At 49.0% G+C, this 23,964-nt stretch overlaps 1 protein-coding gene across 7 annotated transcripts in view; it reads right to left on the bottom strand.

Annotated features, from left to right (window-relative positions):
- The window catches only part of Slc37a1 (solute carrier family 37 member 1), a 70,782-nt gene that overhangs the window by 45,819 nt on the left and 999 nt on the right, over nucleotides 1-23,964 (bottom strand). Inside the window, exons 1-3 of one of the 7 annotated variants that reach the window (XM_052163186.1) lie at nucleotides 8,321-8,657; nucleotides 7,611-7,982; nucleotides 4,005-4,222 (exon numbers count right to left, since the gene is read on the bottom strand). In XM_052163186.1, the coding sequence (XP_052019146.1) occupies nucleotides 4,005-4,060 (56 nt within the window). In that variant the 5' untranslated portion in view covers nucleotides 4,061-4,222; nucleotides 7,611-7,982; nucleotides 8,321-8,657. The other 6 variants (XM_052163188.1, XM_052163190.1, XM_052163187.1 and 3 more) reach the window with 6 other exon arrangements.

Below are 23,964 nucleotides of genomic sequence, written 5' to 3'. Positions count from 1 at the left end.
TTTGTGGTGTTTTATTCCAGGAGAGGACCAGGTCTTTGGTTTTATGTGATGTTACAGATGGTCTTGGAAGATGAACTAAGCAAAGAGAAGTCAATAGGCTCCAAATTTTCTCTCCGATGCTTGGCTTATGCAGATATGACAAGCGGTACATGCCAATACAAGAATCGAGCCTGGGTTGACCCCGAGTTTCTAGCAAAAAACTCACATCCCACCAATGGCAGTTCAGGGCCTGGATGCACCCCAGACTCTCCTCAGGGGTATCTCTTATATTTGACACTGTAACATAACACTGTCATCTATGCCACTTGAGAACCAGTAAAGTTACGACAAGTAGCCAAAAATCACATATAACACCCCACCCCCAAATAACCCTCAAAATATTTTAAGACATGTTTTTTGTTGGGCTATACCAAGCCTGCCTGCTAAGAAGTAGATCTCTGGGGAGTGGGTCATGAGGCTTACAGGCTGGCCCTACTTCCTGTAGCACTGAGAGCCGAGCAGGCAGCTTCATATTCCCATCACAGCAGATAACAGCAACTTCCCTCGCTATTCTGTCCTTCCCATGATGGGTCCACCTAGCAGGATAGACTGTACCCTCAAGCATGCAGAATAAGCCTTTCCTATTTAAAAGGCTTCCCCTCCTCCCCCCAGGTATTTGGTTACAAAAGAATGAAACAAGTAGCTAATAGTATCCCTGGGTGTCAGGACCCTCAGAGAAGCAGCAGCAGGGGGTCAGGGTTCATAAGACTCCTCCTGTGGGGTCAAAGGTCAATGAAAGGCAGGTTAGGGAGGCACCATGCGATAATCCGGTCCTGGCTCAGTGCTCAGCGTCACTTGGCTCAGTCATGTAGGGATTCACCGCGGGCTTTTTAGAGGAATAACTCGTCCATATGACTGGCTTGGAAACGAATCCAAACCGTTTCTGAACTCAGAAGTCATGCAACCAGATATGGAAGGGAAGTAGTGTCTTTGCCAGAGCCTTGATTAAGAGAGCCTGATGCCACTGAGGTGAACATTGCTCACTTAAGAATCCACCTACCTTGGCTACAGGACAGTTATCCACACTAAAGAGAGAATACGAATCTTGTAGGAACACACTATGAGAGAATGGGGCTGGCCCTAGGTCCCAGCTTCCAGCACCCCCGCCCCTCCCTCCTGCCCCCTTGACCGCGGAGGCTGGCCTCCCCAGAGAAGGAGGCATGGTCCTGCTCCTGTGGCTCACCGATTGTGATATTTGTAAGGATACATCAGGTGCTATACTCAGTCGATGGGCCACCATCTACGCCTAGGATCAATTATTTGATATCTCAAGTTGCTCTAGATCGGGTCAGCAGGCAATAGTCAATCCTCTGGGTTTCACTGGTGGTTTCCTGTTACTGCAGAGCACTCCCGCCCATCTTCTGCAGTCCCTGCCCATCTTCTGCAGTCCCCGCCCACCTTCTGCAGTCCCGCCCATCTTCTGCAGTACCCGCCCATCTTCTGTGGTCTCCGCCTATCTTCTGATTTCCCCGGCCCATCTTCTGCAGTTCCTGCCAGTTGAGGCACGTGTGTGTCTCTGAGATTCTGGCTCCTGTCAGTAAGAGGAGTCACAAAAGGAGAACAGGACCCAGGTGTGCAAACCTGTTCTGGACCTCTGGCGTCCCCTCTCATTCCACCTCCACATGCCTAGTCCCGCCCCTGCCCACAGTATCTTTAGACCCGCCCCTCCCAGCCCCACCTGACAAAAAGGCACTGTCTGACTTTCTAGCTCTCCGAACATCTGCATATCCAAAATGCGAGACAATCCATAAAGGACGCATTTGAACCTTCCAATGACTCAGGGTCACAAAAGACAGGGCCAAGGGACAGTTCTAGACTAAAGGAGGCAAAACCACAAGATGACAAGAAGCAGTGTTGTGGCCCTGTGTCTGATCCTGGATGGAAGAAGAACCGCTGGAGAGCTTGCTGGACACTGGATGTGGCATTTAACAGGGCCACTGTCTAGAGGCTTGGACCCAGGGTTTCATGCGTGCATGCACTCTACCACTGAGCTGCAAGCCCAGCAAAAGACAAAATCTACATAGAAATATTTTAAAATTAAAACCATTCAATGCCTGCCACACACATCTACACAAAGACACTGACAACAGGAAATAGTAACAGCCATTGATTTATAAAACAAGCTAAAAGTTTCCCGATAAAAGTGTTTAAAGAGGGGCTGGAGAGATGGCTCAGCAGTTAAGAGCATTGACTGCTTTTCCGAAGTTCAAATTCCTGAGTTCAAATCCCAGCAACCGCATGGTGGCTCACAACCATCCGTAATGGGATCTGACACCCTCTTCTGGGGCGCTGAAGACAGCTACAGTGTACTTACATATAATAAATAAATAAATCTTTTTTAAAAAGTGTTTGAAGGGGTGTGGCTGCAGTCTCAGCAGGCATCAAAGGGAAGCCATCGAGGGTTGCCACCTGCAGACAGTTTTCAAAGCCACCCTGTGACCTTTTGGAGCCCAGTGGTCTCCTGTGAAGTGGTGAGTGGATTCGACTGAGCCTGTACCGAAGTCTAGCATGCTGGGCTGGAGGGCTGCTGAGCTCCCAAAGTCTCTTAGGAGCCACAAAGCAAAGCTTCCAAAGATTTCAAAAGCAAACAAACAACAAACAAATGCAAGCAAAACCTTCTGTCTCCCAGAAGCAACCGGAAAGACCAGGAGATTTCTCCATCAGCAGCAACAGGCATTACCAGTTCCCGCTACCTGCGTCTTTAAGGACCTTTTTTTCTTCTTCCCCAAAATCCATTTGTTTTCCTGCTAAGTGGCCTTTGCCACATCTATTAAAGATGATAATAAGTACCTGGTTCTAAATGCCCCCCTGGGATGCACATTTCTCTGCAAGCCTCCATGAACATGTGACAAAAAAAACTTTTCTTTTCCGTTCACCTGTCTCGGCAGTATAACTTGCCAGTGACTGAAGCACTCAACATAAAATGGGAGGAGGAGAAGGGGAGAAGGGCGGAGGCCTCAGCTGGGCACCAGAGTCCTTGTCTAGCATGTGCAAGGCCCTGGGTTCAAACCCAGCACTACAAAAATAAAGTGTGAGGAGAAAGGGTATGTTGTTTTCTTCCTGACAGACTAGGAGGATGGAACGGAGGCTGGGGAGTTCCACTCTATCACCTCCTGCTTCCTTGAGGAGGATAGCAGGACCAGGTCCACCTGTGAGGAGGCGGAGTCACAGAGCGGACAAGAGAGACAACACCTTCTCCTCTGTCAATTTCATCTCTGCTTGTCCCAGCCAGCCAGGCCACTCATCCGAAACCAGAGGTACCTGGGCTAACTCCAAGAACACCATTTCAAAATCCTGCCTAGAGCCGGTTGTGGTGGTACAAATGAGAAACGTCCCTTACAAGGAAAGGTTCTGGCATCTGAGCACCTGGTCTCCAGTTGGTGATGGTATTTGGGGAGGTCTGGGGGGGGGGGGGGGGGAAACAGACTTGCTAGAGGAAGTATGTCACTGGGGGCGGGCTTTGGATTTAGACTCCACCCCTATCCCCGCCCCCACCCCATTACTAGTTTGCTGTTTATGTTGTGGATGGATAAGAGCTTCCTGCTCTGGCTGCCACACCTGCTGCTTGCTTCTGTGCCTCCTGGTCTCCCCGCCCCGGCCCTGACCCTGACGGTCTCTAACTCTCTAAGCCAAAACAAACCTCTTAAGTAGCCTAGACTGTTGTGTTGTGTTACAATGGGAGAGTAACAGGCCAGTGTTTTATCTCTCTCTCTCCAAGAATGATGGTTATTCAAAAAGTCACCAAAACCACCCAGAAGTCCAAATGCTGTCTCTGCTGTCACTACCAAAACACAGGACTCCTGAGGGCTGTAGGTCACAGCAGCCTCGACTCACTGGCTATGGGAAAGACGGACAACCACACTCCATTATGAGATATGGGTAAAGAAGCCACCCGGTGCCCACTGTTGCTCTGCCCCCAATGCACACATCACCACTCCAGAGGACAGACCATCACCAGAGCTTACCACTGATCCCTGGAGAAGGAGACGATGAATCGGATGCCCACAGGGAGTGGAGCCATTTACGACGCCCCCTGACCTCGGCGCTCTGGTCCCGAAATCAGACACTTCAGAAACCGGTTAAAGTTGTTCTGACTGCCCTGCAGTTCACACAGCCTGGGAGGCAACCTCGAATGGGTCCTACTGGGTCCTGTCCCCTCTTCCTTCCATCAGGGGGCTGAGCTCTATGGGAGAAAGAGAGGCATTAAAGTATCTGTGGTCCTGACAAGAGTCAGGCACGCTGGCAGGCGCCGGTCATTCTGCTGATGGGGAGATGCTACCCATGCCTGGCCCACACTGCTGAGGCCAAGCTCCCACCACGGGTGCCTTTGCTCACGCGGGGGTCACATGGTGCTCTAATGACTCCTGCAGGGAAGTGGGCATTCATCCCTTTGCCTTTAGGGCTTCCAAAGATGAGTCTGGCCCCAAAACATATGTCTACCTTCAGTCATGTGGACATCTATCAGAGCACGGGGTGGGGATGGGCACTGGACTTATTCACTTCATTGCTACCCAGCAGGCTTCCTGTGAGCCAGCCTCAGCACATGGGGATTTGTGGGCCCGGGCAGGATGGCAGAAGGGATCACTCATCAATCAGTTGCTTAGATTGTGGGTCTGCCATTGAGTCAGACACGCCTAACATGGGAGGGGGGGATGAGCTTCCCGGCCGCCACGGTGGGCTGTGGTTCCCTTTCCTGGGAGCATGTCATTAGCCTGGGAAAATGAGCCCATGCTGAGAGCTGGGTTGAAGAGGGGCAATTCTGGGAGGAACCGAACAAAGCCTGTGCACTAATAAGGAGTCCAGCCCTCTGGAAGGCGTGTCTCCTATTCTGAGCCCAAAGCTGTCCTCAGGACATATATCCTAAAAGCTCTGTATTTTTTCCAAAGTGGAATCGACTTCCTCACCTATGTCTTCCCTCCCTCAACAGGCACATAATCATGGGCTGGGGGTATAGCTTGGTAGTGGGACAGCAGGGCGGAGACTCTGGGTCTCAAGCCCAGCAGGTCACATATACACAACCTAGAACCTCCATGAGACCAGCCCCAGAACCATCATAGAGATGCGGAGGCCCTTTCCACCGCAGCCAGGAGAGCTCCGCCTTTCCCAGGGTGCCATGGGGTCACTCGTTCCTGACCTGCAGTGATACCCATCTGCTCCCTTAGCTTCTCCAGCTAGAAGATGATGGCTCAAGGGCACCATCGTGTTACACAAGGACATGATCTCAGACGGGCCGTGGCATAGCAGACAGTTCATCGGTACCAGTGTGAGTGGTTCTGCAGGTGAGCCTCAGGAGGGCAGGGTTTCCCTGTCCCATATCCTAGCTCAGAACATAGCTCAGAACATAAGCAAAGAAGTCAGTGGGAGTCAGCCTGGTGGCTTGGGCCTGTAATCTCAGCACTCTGTTATAGAAGGTCCATTTTGAGTTGGAGGTCAGCCAGGGTAACCTCGTGAGCACCGGCCAGCCAGAGCTATGGTGCAAGATCCTGCCTCCAGACTAAACCAGAAGTTGAGGGACTTTGGCTCAAACCTCCGTATGTATGTATGTATGTATGTATGTATCTGTTTGTTTTTGAGACAGGGTTTCTCTCTGTACCCCTGGCTGTCCTGGAACTCACTCTGTGAACCAGGCTGGCCTTGATCTCAGAAATCCACCTGTCTCTGCCTCCCAAATGTGGGAACTAAAGGCGTGCGCCACCACTGCCGACAAACCTCCATATTTAAATGACATCTTTCAAAGAGGGTTTGCTCGGTAGGAGTCTGTTGGGCTTGATCCCTACGTGTGCTTCTAGGGCACCTGTGAAGTAATTTTGTGGTTTGATGGTTTTGACCAAAGGATTTGTTTTCAATTGTACAAGGTTTAAAAATAGAAAGCCAGCGTCCATTTTCTTTCTTCCTCCACTAAAATACTGAAAACACATCTCCGTGGCCAGTGAAATCAATCTGTCATACTGCCAGGCAAAACAGCCCAACAACAAAGTTCCAGAAGGCCCTGAAGAGTTATCAGGAAAAAAGCTCCTGGCTTCTATAAATAATGCTAGCTATTTCACTGAGATGATGGTGCAGCCGGATGGGGGTTGGGTATCCGTTCTCCAAGGAAGCACACCAGAGGATGGACAGATGTCGATTCTACATTTGGGGTACTGAGACTGCTGTTTAACAAAGTCCTTTTCTTGCTGGCCTGGAGGGCACCTCTAAAACTTGTTCCCTCAAAATCCCAGGTCATGAAGGCTACTGACACAGCCTGCTGGAGCCCAAGACACTGGTTGGTCTAAGAGAGACCTTAGAGACACTGGTCCCTCTAAGACAGCGGTTCTCAGCCAGTGGGTCTCAGCCTCAACAGGGGTGCATATCAGATATCCTGCATATCAGCTATTTACATTACCATTCATATCAGTAGCAACATAACAGCTATGAAGTAGCAATGAAATAATCTTATAGTGGGGGGGGGGCACAACATGAGGAATTGTATTTAAGGGTAACAGCATTAGGAAGGTTGAGAACCACTGCTCTAAGAGGAGAGATGAGGCTAGCCCAGATAGGTGGGCTTCACAACCAGGCCAATTCCAGGTGTTTCATTTCCCTGGGGAGGGGGTGTGCCTTCTCGGGCACAAGTACACTTCCCCCTGCGTATTTATCCCTGAAGAGAAGGGGAGCACGTGGCTTGGCTGACAGGCTTTGGCATCTAGCCCAAGCACAGGAAAGTAGTTAAAGTAGTTTTTAAATGTCATCTCTTAGAAGCTCCCAGTGAACTTCAGCCCATTAGAGAAGAAGGATAGGAAGGCAGTGTTCTCATCGGACAGGGAAAGGGGAGTAATTAGGAGCTTTTCCACGGTGAGGCAGCACCCCTACCAGGCATGGAGAGCCTGGCCAAGAGCTGAGGGGCAGACACACCCACGATCCTCCCAGCTCCGGGGCTCTGAGCTATGCAGAACCCATCAACCTTTCAAGGAGACTAAGGAGTGAGTGGAAGTCAGCAAAAGCAAGAGCAATGCCCCAAGGGGGTTTTCCAGGCTTTAGCGCACAACATCACAGCTGCCTAAGGCAATGTGTCAAAATTCAGGCACTTTTTTAAAGGGCAAACCTGAGAGCCAAACTCCCTCCTAAAGCTTCAAGAGTTTTATCTTAAACCAAGACAAACTATAACTCCTCCAATCAAGCACGTTCTAAGCTTTTAAAGGCTCCATTGCCCGTGGGAGATAAACAGAAACGGTTATTTTTATTTGTCCTGGGCTTAAATACAAGGAGTCAGAAATCTATCCACCACAGCTCTTACTTAGCTCACTCACAACAAACAACGCAGCCCGGGTGTTCTCCACAGAACCAGACCTGTAAACATACTTCTAAGATCACAGGGTGCAAACGGGACCCCCAAGAGAGGGAATTCTGTGTAAAGCCAAATAATACATTTATCAATTCGCCCAACTCCAGGCAATTTAAGTTCCAGTATGAGCAGGCGGGCAAGGAGGCAGGAAGCAGGCAGGTGCAGAGAGCTCAGAAGACCAGGAAAAGGCACCTTAGGAATTTAAACCTTGAGTTAAGGAAGGGTCTTCCGTTCAAATGCAAATCTTTACCTGCGGGTCACCAAGATCCGTGGGTAGTCACGCTGGAAGAGTAGTGCGCGCAGCTGGAAGTGGGGGACTTTCCCGGTGCTTTAAACCCTTTATTACAGCCAGACGGTGGCTGTCACTGCGTTGGCCACAGAGCTCCGGCTCCGGGAAGCAGTTCTTTAGCAAACAAACAACCCGAGAGCCCAGGGTGCTGGCTGAGAGCTTTCCCAAGGGCTTTGCGAGCCCTGGGCTCCTCCCAGGTCGTATAGCCGCTTGGCCCGGTGGAGAAGGCTACAGGCACGCCCACGTCCCCAACGCGGGGCTTCAGACAAAGCGCTGGGTCTCCGGCAGGCGTCTTGCCACAGCTGTCACTGGCGGCCTGGGGCCGGGAGGGACCTAGGCATCACAGCTAGGTGACCCCAGCCCCCGGGGTCTCGGGGAATCTTCTGCTTCTACTTTCCCCAGGAACTCAGCGTCGCCAGTACGGGATCAACGGCGCCCCCCACCCCCCGCCCCCTCACTGTCGCTCAAGGCCACTCTAGGAGCCCTTACTTCAAAGACGTCCCACTCTAGGAAAAGCGCTTGGTTAGCCCCAGGCTTTCCAGCCACACAGCAGAGGGAGACAAACGGCGGAGAGGCCGAAGCGGGGGCGCAGGGCGCGGGCCCGCGGCAGGTGCGTGGCGGCTGGCAGGTGCGCGCCGCTGGGTTGGGTCCTCCGTTGTCCCCGCGCCTACCTGCGCTCCGCAGCCCGCGTCGCGCGCTTCCTGCTGTCGACTTCCTGGAGCGGCCGCCCTTTCACTTTCCCGGCTCTGCGAAAGCCTGCCCAGAGCGGCTCCTCCCTCTCCCGCGCGCCCCCTGACCCCGGCCCCGCGCGCGCTCAAGGGATGCTCGGATCTCACCGAGCCTGGAGATGCTCGGCTGGGTCCCTAGCTATTCCGGGGTCCCCACACCTGCCTGTCATGCCCTCCTAGGCCCCGCAGGATGCCGGACTTTTGCTGGCATGGTGCCCAGCAGCCAAACGCCAGCTCCTAGGGCACCTCAACACCACCAGGCTTTTGTCCCCAAGGCGGATCTTACTAATGCCAGCCAAATGGACAAGTTCCGGAGTAAAGATTTGCTCCTTCGGAGTCCCGGACTGAGGACGGCCTCTCCTGGGCCTACCACATCAAGTGTCAGAGTCAAGAGCGCTGGTATGCTACTAATGGAGCGGGCACACACCTGGTACCGCACCTGTGCCAGTGTGATAAACGGCGCGCATGGTTAGGTCCTGAAGGCCAGCCACCCGGGTCATGGGGAGGTGCCCTGGCACACAGCTTCCTTGTCAGTTCCGGATAATTATCTTTCAAACCCCACACACCTCCTGCCAAGAATTGATCCTGGGAAGTCCCGGGAGGGCATGATTACTTCTAAAGGGCACCTGCCTCACACCTCCACCCGTCTGCCTGGCCTGGCATACAAGGCCAGTCCTGCTGCTCAGCCTCCAGGTCTCAGATCAGCACCTGCCTGGAACAGCAAAACCAGGCAGGAAACCAACCTCCGAGGAACACCCATGGGTAAAACCGTGCCTAAACCAAACCCAGTCCGAATTCCCGCTTTAAAAGTCCAGTACCTGAACAGAGCCGGGGTGAGGGTGGGGAGAGTTTCGGGGTAACTAGCGCCCTCTTCAGACTGGTTGGTGAACAGGCGGCCCGCAGCTTCACTCTCCTCCCCATCCCCCACCCCTGCCACTAGAGCGCGCGCAGTTTGCTGAATTGAGGAAGGTCAAGCCAGAGTCGACCTACAGGCCTTTGAGAAGTGTTCTGTACCCTGGACGCAGAGTTGACTTCCTGTTCGAGCCACCTGCACCCACATCTCACGTGGGAACTGGCCCGGGAACTCTGGCCGGTCTACTCTTGTTCCTTTGGCTAAATGTCTCCTTTTTCCCCCCTCCCTAACTTTCCATGCCTTGAGGGCAGCATAGCACCTCAAGTGGACGCTTGCTTCTTCTCTAGGCGCCACCCCGTGTCACTATTTCTCAAGCCTTCCATTATCAAGTTGTTCAAGAGTCCCTTGGCTGCCTGTGTTCCTTTTTTTTTTTTTTTTTTTTTTTTTTTTTTTTTTTTTTTGTAGCTGCCACAAACTGCTCTTCCAAGGCAAAATTTGAGCTCCCCAACTTGATTACTTGATTGACCACTTTTAGAAGGCTTTTCCTCACAACAAAGCACACAAACTCCCCCAGGAAGCTGAGACAAGGCCCTCAGGCCCTTTTTTTTATTTTTATTTTTTTCAGCCAAAGAGCCTCACAAAAACTTCCGGGTAGTTTTTCAGTTCCAAAGAATGGGACTTTTCACATTCATGTGTTGGGAATTTGTCTTACCCGAGTCTGTGGTTTTTGAGTGAGCTCAGACTTTGAGAACTGTTGAAACACTGTCGCTAGATTCTGTTTAAAATGCTCATGTCCTAGCGACGCCAGTCTACCTCCCAGCCCCTAGGGGGCGCAGGAGGGAGTCCTAGTTTTAGAAAACCTCTCTAAGACGGTGAGACAGTTATGATTTGTTTTCTTACACAAACAAATAAAGAAAAACTAAAATGACAGTTTTTGCACAGATACTGGATGGAGTGAGTCAGAGGGAACCTGGTGACCTATGTAGAGCATTGCTAAAAATGTCAATCTTAGAATCTTAGTTAAGTAAATGTTTCATTATATGTATAATTTAAATTGATCTTTACATGATTATAAGAAACACTCAAATGTGGTGAGGTGAGGTGATGTGAGGGATGTGTGTGTAGCTGGGCAGTGGTGGCACATGCCTTTAATCTCAGCACTTGGGAGGCAGAGGCAGGGGGATTTCTGAGTTCGAGGCCAGACTGGTCTATAGAGTTAGCTCCAGGACAACCAGGGCTACACATACAAACCCTGTCTCGAGAGGCTATGAAAAAGCATTGGGTGTTGCCACCATGACTTGTGGTCTGTGGTCTTCTTGCCTCAATCTCCTGAGATCCCAGCTAGTTCCCCTGCCCTCTCAGCCCTACGAGAATCCAGAGGCCTTCACATGGTAGGTGCATGCTCTACCACCGAGCTACACCCCAGCCCTAAGAGTCACAATGAAAAGACAGAGTAAGAGAAAGAAAAGAGTTCGTGTTAGCCCTAGGCAGTGACTTTTTTAGCAATGGCACTGTAGGCACAAATACTAGAATTAAGGATGTACTTAGAGAGAGGAGCTTCGTCAATGTCTTGGTCTGTCTGTCTGTCTATTTTCCTGAGATAGGGTTTTTCTGTGTAGCCCTGACTTCCTTGGAACTCACTTTGTAGACCAGGCTGGCCACACACTCACAGAGATTCTGGGATTAAAGGCATGACCCACCAAACCTGGCTTGAACCACACATTTACCAATGGCTTTGTTAAGTGACCTGCAGGAGACAGATTGGACAAATGTTCTTGTTTCTTTTTCTTTTCATTTTTAGAAGATTTATGTATCTTATGTATATAAGTACACACCATCGGAGAGCATTGGATCCCATTACAGATGGTTATGAGCTACCACATGGTTGCTGGGAATTGAATTCAGGACTTTAAGAAGAGCAGTCATTGCTCTTAACTGCTGAGCCATCTCTCCAGCCCCAATGTTCTTGTTTCTAAGACCCCTTGGCAATGCCTTCCAACAGAATAACTGTTTTCTCCCTATCTATAGGTTTTGGGAAGTGGTCACACAGGATCTAAACTGGATCCTAACTGGAGCAGGGCTTGTATAAAGCCTGGAATCAAATGTGGGGGCTGGCACAGGTCTTGGCACAGTTCTGCAGTTGAACTCTACTCCAGGGGTAGCCTGTTGCTTCATCTGTCTCCCGTGGGTTTCCCTGCATTTTAAGCTTATACTTAGCACAAGGCCAGACACATGCCACAGAAAAAAATTAAATAAAAAAACCTGACCCCTGTGGAGTCATTCCTGCCAAAGCAGCTGGCGGAGATAAATGTGACAAGCGAATTGGACAATTTTTACAAGGTGTAACCAAAAGGATCAATAGCCTTCAACTGTGGTTTGAGAAACCATGGAGCTCAAATCAAGAGGCTGTGCTTTTAAAGTTCCCTGTGGGCCTATGTGTCTGATGATTTACGAAGAGAGTCCACTCACTGCACACAATATGCTAATGCCTTGGTGGGAAAGCACAACGACTCAGCTTCTTCCTCAAACCCAAGCGGTATCACTAGGATTTCCCATCTCCTAGGCTGGGGAAAGTTGGTTTCGGAGGAAGCCCCGTGTGCTGCCTCCTGAACTACCCTGCTCAACAGGGCATGGCGATCCCTGGCCTCACAAGCCTGCACATTGCCCTCCGTGCACCCTGACTGTGGTCATGGGAGGGTTCGGGCCCTGGGCTCACCTGAGCACACACTGCCACCCACTTTGCTTATTGCCTCAACTTCCACCATTGGGAGCCTTCCTTTTTAACTCCTTATAACCCTTTCTAAAACCAGACTTGTCTAACTCCCTAACAAATTCAATCTTTGAGCATCATTCAGAGTCACTTTTATCGTGAACGTTGCTTTATGATTCCCGTGGGTGGTGGCCAAGCAAGAGGAGACAAGGGATCTGGCATCTGAATGCATCGTCTCCAATTCTAAACTTGATTCCAAACGTCCTGGGACCCTGTGGAGGCCACTTTACTCTGATGAACTCCCCACTGTGATCATGGGATTGATGTGTACATGGATGAAGGTGTGTGTGTGTGTGTGTGTGTCTGTGTGTGTGGCGGTTGTTAGGATTCTGTCTAAGCTCCACCCCACAGTTACCTGGCAACAGCCAGGTAGGCCTGGCCTACTATAAAAAGGGCTGCTCAGCCCCTCCTCTCTCTCTCACCCCTCTTACCTCTCTTATTCTCTCACTCTCCTCCCCTCCTCCCTCTCTCTGCGAGGTCATGGCCAGTCTCTGCTTCTCTACTCTCTCCCTCTCTCTGCCTTTCTCTGCCTCTACTACCCCCTTAACTCCCATCCCATGCTCTGAATAAACTATTCTATACTATATTGGTGTGTATCTGGTTCCTCAGGAGGAAGGGATGCCTCGGCAAGGGCCCACTGAGGCACCCCTTTCCCCCATACCACCGTAACCTCTTTCTCTCTTTTTTTTTTTTCCTTTGGATTTGGTTTTTTCAAGACAGGGTTTCTCTGTGTAGCCCTGGCTGTCCTGAAACTCACTCTGTAGATCAGGCTGGCCTTGAACTTAGAAATCCACCTGCCTCTGCCTCCCAAATGCTGGGATTACAGGTGTGCACCACCACCGCCCCGCTCTTTCTCTTTTTATGATCACAACAGTGGGGGTGGGGGACAGGGATGAGAGGTGAGGGAGGGGAGGAGTGGGGGGAGGGAAGTGCAGGTAAGAGGGGGGAGGGGGAGTAGTGGGGAATGGGAGGGGGTGAGAGGTGGGGGAGGGCAGCAGAGGTGGGCGAAGGTGTTTGGAAACCCCAAGTCTTACTTTTTCCATTCATCTAGCACTGTGCTTGGCACACCCTCAAAGCTTAAGAAACCCTCCCCATTGAGGGAACACTTACAAGGTTTCTATGGAAACAGTAAATCAGCTTTGAATGTCTATGACTATCCTAATGACTGGAAAACAGGCATCCAAGATGAGCCAGGACACATGTGCAACGGGGTCTGGGGTGTGTGTGTGTGTGTGTGTGTGTGCACACGTGTGTGTCTCCAAAGTCTCTTTCAGCAGTTTATTTTGTTAAATTGTCCACAAATTAGTTTTTGAGAGCCCCCCCCCCACCTTCAATAAGTCCTGTTCAAGTTTAGTTTGTTGCACGATTACCATGTATCAAGCACAGGTTTCTAAGACAAGTGGATGAACTTCTGCCCAGGGTTTACAGCTATAATCCCGGGGCTCAGGAAGGCTTAGGCAGAAAACTGTCATGCCTTTGGAGTCATCCTGGGCTAAGATGTGGGACCCTGCCTCAAAAAACAAAACAAAACAAAAACAAACCCCACATGTCTCCTTTCCATTGAGGTCTCTCTACACCAAGCCAGGCCAAGGAGGCCAGCACACACATTCACTTCGTACCCGCTCAAAGTCACTGCTGTGCCCACACTAGCGCTTACTGAATGAGCCACACTCGGCATTTTTAACCCATGCCAGTACCAGTTAGCTTTGTTTACCGTATGCTAATGCTCCCTGCCTGCTGCTGTGCTCCCTGCCTGCAGTTGTGTTCCCTGCCTGCTGCTGTGCTCCCTGGCTGCCTCTGTGCTCCCTACCTGTAGCTGTGTTTCCTGGCTGCCGCTATGCTACCTGCCTGCCTCTGTGCTCCCTGCCTGCTTCTATGCTCCCTGCCTGCAGCTGTGCTCCCTGCCTGCAGCTGTGCTCCCTGCCTGCCTCTGTGCTCCCTGCCTGCAGCTGTGCTCCCTGCCTGCAGCTGTGCTCCCTGCCTGCAGCTGTGCTCCCCGCCTGTAGCTGTGCTCCCTGCCATAGTGACCATGGGCCCATGGACTCCAACTCTCTGGAACCATTAGCGCCACCTCCCCCCCTCCCTCTCCACATTACATGCTTGGCCATGTTTTTTGTTTTGTTTTGATTTTGATTTTCTTTTGTTCTGTTATAACAATAGAAAAGTAGCTAAGGTACAAGCTGCACTCACTAAGAGATGCCTTCTAGCCTATTCGACCAGCAAAGAAGAAAGATGACCTCTCAGATGCCCCAAAACAGTGAGTGAGTCACATTCAGCGGCAGGAGTGGGGATCTGCCACCCTGGGGAGCGTATTCATAACCAGTGATAGTCCCTTGACTCTCATCAGTTTGCCTGGGATTAGAATCATCTAGAAGGCATGCCGCTAGGCTGTGAGGGTGTTCCCAGACAGGACTGAATAAGGAGAGAAGGCCCTGACTGTGGGTAGCATCAGCCCATGGTGAACTGGGGTCCTGGACAGAATGAAAGAGGACAAAGGAAAGAGCCAGCCGGGCGCTTCACTGCAGACACAGGATCCCGACACCTCGTGCACCCCTGCCTGGCATTTCCTCTATGATGGACGCCTCTCTTTTCTTTTCTTTTCTTTCTTTCTTTCTTTCTTTCTTTCTTTCTTTCTTTCTTTCTTTCTTTCTTTCTTTCTTTTTTTTTTTTTTTGTTTTTTTGTTTTTTTTGTTTTTTTTGAGACAGGGTTTCTCTGTGTAGCCCTGGCTGAACTCACTCTGTAGACCAGGCTCGTCTAGAACTCAGAAATCCATCTGTCTCTGCCTCCCAAGTGCTAGGATTAAAGGCGTGCACCACCACTCCCTGGCCTCTTTTCCTAAATCATCAGCAAAAAAAATCCCTTCGTCCCTACAATTGCTTGGGTAGAATGTTTCCTCCCAGCGCATGAGAGAAGCGAGGATTAGAGAAGCGAGCAAGGCAAACCTTAAACATCCCTCGCCTCTGGCTCCACCGACAGCAGCTCAGTTCTCTAAGTCAGGATTCTACAAGTGTGAACTTGGGAAGAGGACGACTCAGGCATTCAGACGATCACAGTGGGTCGGGACAGTGGGTGTGCGAGCACTTTCTGCCTTCCTTTGCCGCTGTATCATTGGCATGCAGGAACATCTCTTGCCCTCTTGTTTTAAACTGAATTTCCATTTAGTAGAATCATGTGAACTCTCTAACAATGGTTTCTCTCCTTTTCTATTTTAATTATTTAATTTTTAAAAAAAGATTTATTTGTTTATTATATGTAAGTACATTGTAGCTGTTTTCAGATACCCCAGAAGAGGGCATCAGATCTTGTTTTTTGTTTTTTTGTTTTTTTGTTTTTTTGTTTTTTTTGGTTTTTTGGATTTGGTTTTTTTGAGACAGGGTTTCTCTGTGTAGCCCTGGCTGTCCTGGAACTCACTCTGTAGACCAGGCTGGTTTCGAATTAAGAAATCCGCCTGCCTCTGCCTCCCAGAGTGCTGGGATCACAGGTGTGTGCGCCTCCACCCGGCAGGACATCAGATCTTATTATATACAGATGGTTGTGAGCCACCATGTGGTTGCTGGGATTTGAACTCAGGACTTTAAGAAGAGCAACCAGTGCTCTTAACCACTGAGCCATCTCTCCAGCCCAATTAATTAATTTTTAAATATTTTTTCATTTGTCCTTTTCTTCTTTCTTTCTTTCTTTCTTTCTTTCTTTCTTTCTTTCTTTCTTTCTTTCTTTCTTTCTTTCTTTCTTTCTTTCTTTTTTTTTTTTTTCAAGACAGGGTTTCTCTGTGTAGCCCTGGCTGTTGTTCTGAAACTCACTTGCTCTGTAGACCAGACTGGCCTCAAACTCGGAGATCTGCCTGCCTCTGCCTCCTGGGTGCTGGGATTAAAGGCCTGCGCCCTGTACCACTTGGTGTTAACCATAGATTCTCGGTCAGATTTATAGTACCAGGCATTCACTTCCTCCTGGGGAGTGGAAGAGTGGGCCTTCACTCCAATCAGAAATTGGTTGGTTAGTGCACACCAGCCATGCCAAGGCATTCATAGGCAGATCCTGTCATACTGGTCGTTACCGTAGACCTCATAGCGATGACGCCCCTCCCCCAGCAACCTGTGTAACATCTATCAGTATGCTGAAGGCTAGCTAACAGGGAGAAAGCTTCCTGGGCACCTTAAACTTGACTTCTCCCTGTCCTGTGGCCAGCGATCATCTCTCCCTTGGTCTGTATCAAATATTACATAAATACAACAACTTAAATCCTGGCGCTTATATGTAAGGGGAGGTGCTGATACCTAAGTCTAGTTCCCTAACTGATTCTTGATTTGTTAGTAAAGAAGGGCGGGAACCAATTGCTGGGCAGAAAGAGTAGGTGGGACTTCCGGGTCTCAAGAGGAAAAGGTGGATGCAAGGAAGGAGAGGGGCTTTTCTACACGGTTTAGAACCAGAAGAAAGCAGCAGTCCTGTAAGGTCTTGGGGTAGCTAGGGCCTGCAGCCTCTGCTATGGGCGGGGCCGAGGAAGTTAGCAGGGGCTAGCCCATACAGGCCACTGAGTTTAGGGCAGGAGGAGAAACAGAGACGATAATTAATGAGGGCATGCCTCTCCAGGCAGGAGATGCTGCGCCCAGCAATTGTGCCTAGCCAGCAAATTCTAAAATAATAAAGCTGTCTGTCTGTCCTTTGTCCGCAGATTGTAGCATTTCCGGTTGGGGCTGATTATCCTCGGCCTCGGAGCTAAGTTGGGTGGGACAAGAGGGATCCGGTAGGGGTCAGAGCGCAGCAGCCCCCCCGGGCAAAGGCCGTAGTGTGTTTTTTAAAACTACACGCTACACATATAAACGTGTTACATTTCAATAGAAACACATTACGTTTCTGTACAAACTCTGAATCATCTTAATCCACAATGTCTTATTTATACAACTTACTACCTTCCTGAGGGCAAACAGTGGGCCAGCCTTTCAGTGTGTGGCTTCCTTCTCTGGCCCTCTGCCCTAGGATCTAATTTATTCTTAGGTACGGGAGGAGTCAGCCTTATGTAGCATATGACTTTGCCACCACCACCACCACCACAGGCCACAGTAAGGTTACTTATATGTGGTGTCGGAATCAGGACTCAGTGAAAGATTGTTCTGTGTTCAGCAACACACACACACACACACACACACACACACACACCAGAAGCAGAACCAGTTCTAATTATCCAGTTAGTACATAGCACATTCATTTTAAAGAGAAGGGATAACACACAACCATAAGGCATGGGGCTTTGTTAACTCCTTAAGGGTGCAAATCACTACATACAGTGCCACGTGGAGAATTAGAGAATCTCTCTCTCCTTTCCCTTTGGCCCTTGATCTAGGACTCCACAGACACTCGGAAGCAACTGAGCAAACTCCTGGAAGAGGAGTGTGACATAGGGAATAAGATCACGAGCAGGGAGAAGAGTTAATGAAACACTGCCATGTTCTATTTTCCTCCGTCCGGAAGGACTGCGTTAGGTATAGTTTTGCCATAAATTATCTGAAATTCTATTTGACATATGTGTGCGGATGACTTCCTAAATGGCCGGCACCTGCCATGTAGCATGTGGCCAAAGCTGCTGCCTGTGACATCGCCTGTCTTTACCCTGGCCTACTCGGGCCAAGCTGGTTCTACGCCTGCTGTGATGTTACTGTACAATCTCATTTCCTGGGAAGAAGAGATTTTGCTATTTCTCTTTTGACAACTGTACTTTAATAGCATTAAACCATATGCCTCATGAAGGGCGGGATTGAGGGAAGAAAGGAAGGAGGGAGGGAGGGAGGGAGGGAGGAAGGAACAGAGAGAGACAGGCAAATATATAGACAGACAGACAGACAGATAGATACATAGTTAGATTGATAGATATATTTGGGGCTATTGTTCCATTGTTTCCATTGGCTTAACATTGTTTCCAATGTTAAAAAAATCTAATGCTTAACAGTTAACATGTGCATGAATACATATATATTCATAAATATATGTATACATATGTATATATATATTTTTTTCCCTAGATATTTCAGTCTCCCACCCTTGTAAATCTTGGTGCTAACATGAGCAGAAACAACTATCTGCTCATCACAAACTACCTTCTGACTGTCACAGTTACCTGTGCTAAGGACCTTTGGCATGAAAGAAACCCATCTAAAAGCAATTAAAAGTTCTGCGGAGACCTTATGATGATTTGTATACGCTCAGCCCAGGGAGTGGCACTATCAGAAGGTGTAGCCCTGTTGGAGTGGGTGTGTCACTGTGGAGGTGGGCCTATAAGACCCTCACCCTAGCTGCCTGGAAGTCAGTCTTCTCCTAGCAGCCTTCAGATGAAGATGTAGAACTCTCAACTCCTCCTGCACCATGCCTACCTGGATGCTGCCATGTTTCTGCCTTTATGACACTGGACTGAACCTCTGAACCTGTAAGCCAGCCCCAGTGGAATGTTGTCCTTTATAAGACTTGCTTTGGTCATGGTGTCTGTTCACAGCAGTAAAACCCTAACTAAGACAGGCCTGTTGACAAACCAAATGTCCTTAGCCCACTGTGAGAGAGGCAGCAGTTGGGCTGGGGTGCAATCCAATGAGACTGCTAACTTAGTGCATGTGAGGGCCTGGGTTCCATCCCACAGAACAAACAAAACCAGGCAAAACCCAAAGAAAACCAGTGTGCTGTTTTGAAAGAGAAATGTCTTTCACACTGTGTTAGGTTAGTGTCGCTGTTTGGGGAGGTTTAGGTGGTGCAGGGTTGCTGGGGGGGAAGTCACTGAAAGTGGCTTTGAGATGACAAACAGCAGGACACTTCCAGTTTGCTGTCTCTGCTTCCTGTGTGGGGTGCAGATGTGATCTCTCTGTTTCCTGCTCCTACGACCATGCCTGCTGCATGCCCCCATGGTTCCCTGTCATCGTGGACTCTTAGCCTGTGCAGTCATAAGCCAAATAAACCCCTCTCCTGCAAGTTAGCTTGTCAGTAGTGTTTTATAAAAAAAAACAAACAGGAAAGAAACCAATACAGTCGGCAACATCAGCATAACTAATAAGAGGTGCTACCTATGTCGGGTTGGCTATGTGCCTAGGACCGGACCGTGTGCTTATTACAGCTGAGGGGGTGACACCACCAACTTCATTTTACCATTTCCTAAACAAGATTGGGTTCAGGGGACCCAACCTTGGACTGAATTCCTGCCACAGGTCAAATGTGTGGTGCTATTTAAAAAAAAATTCACTTTTTACAACAGAATTTTCTGTGGCTACACGCTGATAAGGCATAGCTACGCGCCTTGCTAAATGTATAGGACCTCAACAATCATCAGAAACGACGGTGTGCTTCCAGTTACCACAGAAATGAACAAATTTTCCTGAAAATATGCTCTTCCTGTAAGCAGTTGCATTTTCCTGTCTTCCTGGGTCCTTAAGACCTTTTTTTCCCACTTGAAAGCCCAGAAGGGACACATGCAGCGCCTCGGTCAGTCACCATGGCAACTGACAAGGCTCACAGAGGTGGAGCCCTGGTAGGTGGCCTCATGGCCAGTTAGTTTCCTTGGCAATCTCATCCAGAAAGACAAAGGTATTCTGGGAAGCACCCCCTCCCCACCCGCCTACCCACCTCACACCGCGCTTGGTCAGTAAGGGACGTTTCTCCTTCCTTTCCTATTTTTTTTTCCTCTTTTTTTCTTTTCTTTCCCAGTGAAAAGGGAGCCAGGCAAAGAGACAAAAAGGTTTCAGTTGGGAACGTGGTGCAGAGAGAATGAGAGGGCTCTCCCTCGCCTGGAGCTTGCTGGAAAGCCCTTTGCACCGCACGACGGGCGCACCCTAGTGGTGCATGTTGGAAATTCTCTTCAGGGGCAGGATGAGAAAGCTCTTCCCTGGCCAACTATTAAAAGAGATGCGAATGCTGATCTCTAGCGAGGCAAAGCCTTTGCCAAAGCGTCTGAGCCTTTGTCCCTGTCATTTCTGTCAACTATGTGGATAATTGCTACTCATGCAGTTGAGAGAGATTTCAAGTACGTTGCCGGAAAGCTGTGAGAAGATGACTCAATCCTACGGGTAAAATAAAACGGCACATTTTAGCTCTGTCGCACTGCTGACAACCCCTGCTTGTGACTTGACAAAGCAGCCATGGCTTTAGACGGTTAACTCGATGCTTAAGTCACTTTCAAGCGTTTCAGTGTGAGACTCTCAGAGCCAGTGGGTTCCTGCTTGGGAGACAGATGAATGTCACTCTAAATGAACCACAGCTGCCTTTAAATCAGAGATCAGGGGTTTAGCGGAAGTCGCTCTCTAGTCAGATAGCTCTCGTTCTGAACCCAGCTGGTCAGTCTTTGGCAGCGATCTCAGAGAGCTGAGCTTGTACTTATTAGATACAACGGTGAAGCAACAGCCAGGGCTTCTAAGACAATGCATGCATGATGCAAGTCTCTTACACAGTGCCAGCCCAATCTCAGAACCTAGCCCAGGTGTTCCCTTGTCCTTGCGAGCGCCAATACAAAAAGCTGAATTCCCAGCACTTGCATGGCCCAAAAAGCTAACATTCATTTTCACATACTTGATTGCTTTGCTATTTTAGTTCCTAAGATTTAAGATATTTTTTCGCGAGAGAAATAAGACATACTCAATGGAAACAAGTGTGGGAACTTCCAACCAATACAGACCCAGTGATGTCCCCCGGTTTCCATACACCCAGCTTTCTCCTCACTGGAGAAGCGGCTAACACATGTTTATAATCGTTTCATCTTCAGAAGTAAAAAAACAAAACAAAACCCCCCCTGTAATTTCCGGTCCTTGTATGTTAATTGCTTGTGGCCTGTGTATTCAGTCAGTGTTTGGGGCCGAGGGTTCAGCCTTCTGGAGGAGACATCCTGTTTGATGGGAGGGTAGGCATTGTGTGTGTGCTCTGGAAAGTCCACGGGTGATTCTACACACGGGTGTTCGTGTTGGCTGAGCCCCGCAGCCCTGCAGCACAGTATGGGATCTTTATAAATCTTTATCACTCTAGTTGCCCAGTTGTTTCAATAAACGACACGTTAAGCAGGCATCATCTCTAACCTTCCCACCCCTCAAAGCTTATTTTATTATCTCTAGTTTATGAAGAGGGAAACTGAGGCTGGAGATCAGGGGAGTTCCTAAGGTTTGCTTCAAAGTAAAACTGGCAACAGGAGCCCAGAATTCTAAGGTGACCTTCAGTCGTTACTGTTTTCATCAAGTGGCGTTTAACTTTGTTGTCTGCTTTCTTCCCAGTTAGAGCAAACTTTTAGATGAACTCAGATTAGTAGGATAAGATGACTACGTTATCATTGTTTAAAGTGTTGCCTTTCAAAAGCAACAAAGAGTGCAACCATAAACTATTTCGAGTTCATACAAATTATAATTTGCAAAACCACATAAGAAGCTGGTTACAGATCTAGACAATGGCCAGACAGACTGAGAATCCACTAGGGCACAATGATACAAGGTAGCAATCAAGGAGCTTGAAGGATGGAAGCAGAAAGATGAGGAGTCCAGGGTCAAACACAGAGCCGTCTTTTGGTCTGCCCTATCTCAAAAAACAAACAAGCAAACTGGACACTGTCTGGATGGACGGATTGGTTGCTGTCTCTAAGCCAGGCTTGGAGGCTACCACCTGCTTTCCCTTACAAACACCCAGCAAGACAAACAATAACTCATGTAACAACCACAATGACCTACCCTTGATTCATATCCAGCAGCTCATTTTTATCTTCATTTTAAGCTAGGGCCACCAGGAGATGGGGGGTGGGGGTGGGGTGGGCTGGGTGGGGGGGACTGGAGAAATGGCTCAGTGGTTAGGGGCACTCCTGAGTTCGAGTCCCAGCACCCATGTGGCTGCTCACAACTGTCTGATGCTGTCCCGTGGTGTGCAGATGTACATGCAGACAAAAATCATATACATAAAATACATAAATAAATAAAATCTTAAAAAAAACTAGAACCGACCAAGAAAACCAAATACATACCCTGGCTAATAGAATAGGTAATCTCCTGCTTTAGGAACCCAAGAACAAAGCCACTAGGGACCCTCTGACTCTGTCTGTCCTTGCCCTCCCCTGAAATACAGGCAATGGCCGCTGACTGAATAAATAAATAAATAAATAAATAGACTCCTTGTGTAATTAATGGTCTGAATGCCCCTGATGGGATGGACAGCCTCTCAGCCTAGTCACTTTGCAAAGGCCTCACCTTTGCAAAATAAATAAATAAATAAATAAATAAATAAATAAATAAATAAATAAAAAAGCACCACTGGCCTGGCCTGGCCTGGTTTGGAAGGGTTTCCCAAGGGTTCATATGCTAGGTCACCGACCTGTGGCATGAGTAGGTAATGAAGGAAGTCAGATCACTGGGACACGCCCTAAAAGAAGGCTCCTGTGTCACTCATTACCACTGTGGCATGGCTTGCAGAGGTGATGGAGAGGGCCCCACATACAAGGGTTCAGATTTCTCCAGCACAACCTATGCTTCGTGAGGACAGACCACGCTCTGGAGCTCTGGTGCTAGAGCAGAGACTCTCTCAGGGTAAAGATTCACTATTCGATTCTAGTAACATGAACCCAGGGCTGGCCGGGCGGTGGTGGTGCACGCCTGTGATCCCAGCACTCTGGGAGGCAGAGGAAGGCGGATTTCTGAGTTCGAGGCCAGCCTGGTCTACAGAGTGAGTTCCAGGACAGCCAGGGCTATACAGAGAAACCCTGTCTCCCCTGTCTCGAAAAAATCAAATCCAAAAAAAAAAAAAAAAAAAAAAAAGGAAGAACCCATGGCTGAATCTACATTATGCAGATTTCCTTGTCTTTTTTTGGAGACAGGAATTCTGTCTTGGGCAGATGCTGCAGAGAAATTGAGACTTTCTCTCTTGCCACAGTACAGGATAAAAATTTTAATTAGTTCATTTCCCCACATCTCTGTATACACATTACGTTTTGCTCTTAATATAAATAAGTGCTCAGACCCAGAGGTGGACTCCATGTGAACAGGGTTCTCTCGTAATGCTGACAGAAGTCTCAAAGTGGTAGAGCCAGTTTACCCATGACCTAAAACCTCTGTAACCATGAGCTAAGTGGTGGCCTTCAGTGATGTTCATAGTGGCAGAGAAGTCACTGGTATATATCAACAACACCTGCATTTTTAGGAGATATTTAAACCCCGGCTGCTGTGGGATGTAACAGGTCAAACTTATAGAGATGCTGGTCAGAGGGCACACAGGCTCATGTATAAACCTGGTGAGGACTGGACATACATCAGGTGACTGTTTTACTTTACCTTCTGTGGCTATGGTAAAATAGCATGGGCCAAAGCAACTCTGGGGCAAGGATGGCTTATTTGGCTTACAGACTGCACACCATAATTGATCTTTGAGGGAAGCCACAGATAGGAGCACAGCTGAGACCCAGGAGGAACACCACCTACTGGCTCATTCCCTCTGGCTTGTGGCATGGCTACCATCTAACACAGTCTAGAGATGGTACTGCCCACAGTGGGCTGGGCTCTCCTCCACCAACTAGCAAGTAATAAATAAATAAATAAATAACCCCGCAGACATTCCCACAGGCCAGGACACAATTCCTCAATTGAGATTTCCTTCTTCCAGAGTGTGTCAGGTTGACAACCAAAATTAGCTGTCACAGTGACAAGGACAGTTCAGTTGGAGTGTGAAGAGCAGATTCTAAAGGTCACACCCGGGGGTAGTTACAGTGACTGTGTGGCTGTGTCTGTGGAAATCGGCCTCAGATGTGTGTGTGTGTCATGGGGAGACAGCTCTTTAGCCAATCTTTGGGTGAAAAGGTGTGTTGGTGGGCTTTGAAGTGTGGGGGAGCAGGTATTCCAGGGAACTGGTTGGGCTGGACCTGGCAGAAACCAGAAGTAGAGACTGGAGGGTTGGGTGGTTTGGTTTGTTTGCAATGTAGCTAGCACAGGGAGGGGGAACTTGGGGACACAGAGAAGCCTGTGTGCGCTTGGGTTTCT

Source organism: Apodemus sylvaticus, chromosome 19, assembly GCF_947179515.1.
Source record: "Apodemus sylvaticus chromosome 19, mApoSyl1.1, whole genome shotgun sequence".
NCBI classification, from domain to species: domain Eukaryota; kingdom Metazoa; phylum Chordata; class Mammalia; order Rodentia; family Muridae; genus Apodemus; species Apodemus sylvaticus.
This window is presented reverse-complemented; position numbering and strand designations above follow the sequence as displayed.